This window comes from Cariama cristata, unplaced genomic scaffold (genome assembly GCF_000690535.1).
Source record: "Cariama cristata isolate BGI_N322 unplaced genomic scaffold, ASM69053v1 scaffold30245, whole genome shotgun sequence".
Lineage (NCBI taxonomy): Eukaryota > Metazoa > Chordata > Aves > Cariamiformes > Cariamidae > Cariama > Cariama cristata.
The window spans coordinates 1-5,037 of NW_009619700.1; the positions used below are offsets into that span (position 1 = coordinate 1).

General features: G+C 41.1%; 1 protein-coding gene and 1 long non-coding RNA gene across 2 annotated transcripts; one reads left to right on the top strand and one right to left on the bottom strand.

The window, feature by feature from the left end:
* Nucleotides 1-167: 167 nt before the first annotated feature.
* LOC104157006 lies at nucleotides 168-3,624 on the top strand. The gene is made up of 2 exons (XR_696463.1): nucleotides 168-480; nucleotides 1,586-3,624. It is a non-coding gene; the product is annotated as an uncharacterized LOC104157006 (long non-coding RNA).
* Nucleotides 3,442-5,004, bottom strand: METTL23 (methyltransferase like 23). Its single transcript, XM_009701351.1, has 4 exons — nucleotides 4,903-5,004; nucleotides 4,571-4,808; nucleotides 4,117-4,201; nucleotides 3,442-3,778 (listed from the first exon to the last, which is right to left on the bottom strand). The coding sequence occupies exons 1-4, from the start codon at nucleotides 4,984-4,986 to the stop codon at nucleotides 3,610-3,612; spliced, it is 576 nt and encodes a 191-aa protein (XP_009699653.1). The 5' UTR covers nucleotides 4,987-5,004; the 3' UTR covers nucleotides 3,442-3,609.
* Between the last annotated feature and the right edge of the window lie 33 nt (nucleotides 5,005-5,037).

Here is a 5,037-nt window from a genome sequence, read left to right on the forward strand (position 1 = left end):
TTAGCCCCCGGCCACTCACTCTGAACAATGGCGCCCTCTTAACACTCATTTTCTTGCCCACGTGAGTCGCGTTCCGCTCTCCCTGTCCCGAAGTAGTTGCCGAAGTCTGTTGCGCCACCCGTGTTCAACTTTTAACGTGCTTTTTTGTTTTCTTCCTGGTATGTTTTAGTCCTAGAAGACGCCGTCGCAGCCGATCTAGAAGCAGGAGCCGCTCTAGGTCCCGCAGTCGGTCCCGCTACAGTCGATCCAAATCCCGGTCTCGCACACGCTCTCGGTCTCGCTCCACCTCAAAGTCCAGGTCTGCCAGGAGATCCAAGTCAAAGTCCTCATCTGTCTCCAGATCCCGGTCCAGGTCAAGATCCCGGTCTAGATCTAGAAGCCCTCCTCCTGCCTCAAAGAGGGAATCCAACTCTAGATCCAGGTCTAAGAGCCCTCCCAAGTCTCCTGAAGAAGAAGGAGCTGTATCCTCTTAGGAACATGGTAATGTACCTCGGGATCAGCACATGTTGCATGTTACTTTATTATAGCACTTAGGTGGGGTGTTGGGTAGTTCTTAGAGTATTAATAGCCTGAACCAAGTGAATCCTAATGGGGCACATTGTTAGTTGTTTGGTGTTTTGTTTTTTTTCTTGAGCTGTGCTTTTTGGTTATTGGTTTAGGGAAATTAATACCAAAGGGCTTTCTACAGAGAAATTTTTTTACAGAGAAAATGTTTTATTGAGAGATTAATGGCTTGGTTTTAATAAAATATTGTATGAGACGCAACCTATGATGAAAATGACTATTTCTTACTGTATTTATCCAACATCTGCATTTTCCCCTTTAAAGCTGCGGTCTCCTGTTTGCTAAAAGAATATTGGCCAGTATTGCAGATTTTAACTGATTTGGCTGATCCTCCAGGGACCAGTTTCTGTGGGCGTGTATTGGAGCAGGTTTGTCTTTAAATGTTAAAGATACACTATCCTTTTATAATGGAAGATCGGTTCAGTGGCCGTTATACTGACTGGAGGTAATAACTGTTCTAGAAAAGTGGCAAATTCCTTGCAACGAGAAAACCACGGAAACTAGTTTTTCCTCGAGTTGACATCTTGAAGAGGCATCTAAGGATACACCGGGCGGGGAAAGGATAGTGTGTCTTTAACCCTTCAAACTGTTTGGTCCTATTTTTAAAAGGAAAGGGCCTAAGCTAGCTCTTAAGTTAGATAATTGTAGCAAAATTAGTCACGTTTTTTGTTTTGAGTGCTAATTAGAGTTTAGTTAAGTCTTCATGAAGAAGTATTAGTTTTATAACTTTTACGTAACTCTTTAATAATCTGTTGTTGAACAGGCTGAATTGAAGTTAATGGTGGCTTGATCTACAGCCTGATGCTTATTTTTCTTTAACTAAATATTTTGACAGAATCTTACATTTGGCCTCTGAAGTAAAGCAACACGTGGGGGGAGGTGGAACACTATGGAAATTCCTAAAACTTAATTATATTAGGCAAAGCCAGTTGAAACACAACTAGAAGTATACATGAAGTCATCCACCAGCCAAAAGAGACAAGGTAGAAACCTGGCTGAACTTTTCTTTCTTCAAATCTAGATGCATCAGATAAATGAGAATCTACATAAAGGACGCCTTTGGGGGGAAAAGATCGCTTGAATCTTCAGCCCATTGGAGAGACCCCTGGCACGAGCAACCAGCTGTTGAAAAGGTTATTTTGTAACATTTTGTCTAACTTTTTACTTGTTTAAGTTGCGCCTCAAGTGGCAGATTTTACATTTTATGTGCCATTTTGTTGCTGTTATTCAAATTTCTTGTAATTTAGTGAAGTGAACGACTACCGATTTCATTATTGGCTTGGATATTTGAGGTAAAACTTCATTTTTGTTTATATAGTGCTGACTTCTATTTGAAATTAAAACTGATGGTAACTTGCTGCCTCCAGTTTCATACTGAGGAAACGTGCAGCCATTATATGCTGAGTAGCTAACTGTCAAAAAGTATTCTCAGTTTTGTCTTCATTCCTTAAATAAAATCCTGCAAAACTTCAATTAGAAACTTACTGTAAATGCTTTTTTTACTTTGAATTCAAATAGTATCTTCAAATTCAAATTGGTAGAAATCTTTTCAGGTGACAGTTGATATTTGAAAGGATTGTTTTATCAGACTCAATTCTAATCTCTTCTCTTATGTATTTTTGTGCACTAGGCGCAGTTGTGTAGCAGTTGAGTAATGCTGGTTAGCTGTTAAGGTGGCGTGTTGCAGTGCAGAGTGCTTGGCTGTTTCCTGTTTTCTCCTGATTGCTCCTGTGTAACGATGCCTTGTCGTGCAGAAACAAATGGCTGTCCAGTTAATTAAAATGCCTGACAACTGCACTTCCAGTCACCCGGGCCTTGCGTAAAAATAATGGAGCATACAGTGAGCACATCTAGCTGATGATATACACACCTTATTTTTTCCAGAATGGTAAAACTTACCAACCTACATATATGAACTTACATATGAGAAATGTAACATTAAGAAAAGAAATGGTTCATTCCTTTGTAAGTACTGATTGGTGTATCTTTTGCTTAAAACATTCTGTACTATACCCACTGTCTCTGTAGTTAATATTAAACATTTTTCTGTGTTAACTTTTCTCAACTTAATGTCTGAGTCAGCTTATTTTTAGCTTGAAAAGATTTCTGCAATTATACTGTCAATGTTTAACTTCTATGTAGTAACTGAATGCATTCTACTGCTTACAAATTTAATCCACTGGGGTTGCTTTTAAATTACTATGGGTAAACTTAACTAGTGTTGTAACTAACCCAAACATTGTGCACCAGACTACGAACACAGCATTAGACAGGTCCGTGGGACATTGTTACGGAAGATACACACTGAGCAGTACTAATTGCATTTGCTGTGTGCTTGCCCTGACTCAACAGGCTGCTGCTTGATGGTGGCTAATCTTACAGTGATTATTTTTTTCTTGATTTGGATACCAAATGAATTGTAACTTCAACCATCATGTGTCAAAGGTTATTGTAATGCCTTGTTAACTTTATGCATGTATGTTAAATGGGAATGGAAACATCTGAATACTTGCAATCTGGCTTGATTTAAGGATTAAAAGTACTTTTCTACAAACTGAGGAGTTTGTATGTTCCAGGACTGCATGGCTAGTGGCAGTCTATACCGATTCCTTTAAAAACAAAGGGGCTGGCTTTTGTATATGAATCTTTGGGAAAGAGCTTCAGTCCTGGGAAACAGATATTATGGGGATATTTTTTTATCTTGAAAGAGTGCAGTTAACTTTTCTTCATAGCTGAAGTTGTGAATTTAAGTTGAATCTTGTGGATTGTTAGGTGGTTAAGCTATGTTGCGTAGTGGCTTACAGAATGGAATTGAGTCTTTGAACTATTACATGGTCTTTGGGGAGGAGCACAGATTTCTCAAAAGCCATAGCTGAACAACTGAACAGCTTTATTTTTACAATGCATGTTTTACTGCTAAAGGGGATCTGCTTCCCCCCAAAAATATGCATGAGGTTTGCTGTAAACAGGCCTGTTTTCTGCAGATCCATGCTACGTTGAAAAGTTGAGTATCATCTTGTATTGGAACCAACAAGTGGAATAAACTTAAGTACCATCTGATTGTGCTAGTGAGATGATCATCATTTCAATTGTATGTCTCCCTGGTAGAGAAGAGCTGGCCAAGTGCTCTCTGTCTGCGCTGAAAGAATGTAAGGGAATGTGGGTGTTCTTCAGTTTCCATTTGTAGAGCAAAGCTTCGATAGACCAGTCGGCACTGAGGGGAGGAAATACCAGCATGTGAAAAAGTAATCCAAGTTTATAACTTCTGCAGTAATTACAGGAGACTGTCACCAAACTTAAATACAATGGTTCACAAAACTGAGTTGATGACAGTTTTTTCTAGTCGACAGTAAATTGGTGGTACATGGATTATTTTCTAGTTTGGCTGATTTTGTCCCCTAGGATTTACTTGACTAATACCAGCCTGATTCACATCTGTGAGGAACTTCTCTGGAATCAGTGTGGTGTGGTGCCTCTGAGAAGTTAACATCCTTTGAGCCAAGACAGGGAGATGGGAATTAAGATTTGAGTCTTAAATATGCAAGAGTTTACCTTCGGACTTGATAAGTAGTCCAGAATTGAGCATGTGGATTCTTTTCCAGCAAGAAGTAGATTGTAGTTAAAATATCTTCAAAGTCTGTACAGTTTGGGGAGATGAAGCAGTCTTGGTTAGTCTTTGGATTCTAGGTATAGTAAAATATACCTGGTTATATGAAACAGTAACTTAAAATCAATACAAGACTAACTGCATCTGTATGACAGACCTGAGAAGCATGGCCTTAAGCAGTTTTCCATTTTCTATTTCTCCATTTTTCTATTCACCCACCCTCCAGTGGTATTTATAGGACAGCTTAATACTAGAGTTGCCCCAAGAATAAGAAGTTCAGTAGCACAGTATCACCATAAAGACTCTCGCCTGATCCCTCGACAGTGTTCCCAGTACTACTTGGACATGAAGTCCTTGCAGTTTGTCACAAATCAAAGATACCTGGGAGTATTAACACACCTTTTGGGTCAAAAAAGACATCTGATCCTAAAATAATGTCTATGGGAGCAAGAGAGAGCAGCTCTGGAGATATCCGCCCCCACGTGAGCCCTATGACAGGTACGTGGGGCAGGTTGTTCATCAGACAGCTTTTCCGACAGTTCTGCAGGCACTGGGGCAGCTCCTCGCTGTCGGACAGGATCACTTCAGCTCCGCACTTAGCAGCCAGCACGCCAGGGAGACTCACGCCTGCACCGACCTGAAACGGCAACGTGTTGGTGCAGACAGGAGGGGGGACACCTCCCCTGCAGCTAAAGGCAAGGAGGGTGTCGAGAGGGGTCTGTCAACGGTACCTCCAGCACCCGTTTGCCGGGCAGGCTTCTCCTGTGGACCCAGAGGTACTGGGCCAGGACTACGGCGCAGGGCCACACGTACATGCCATACTGCGAGTCCAGCACCTGAAACACACCGGGTGTGGTGGTGGGAAG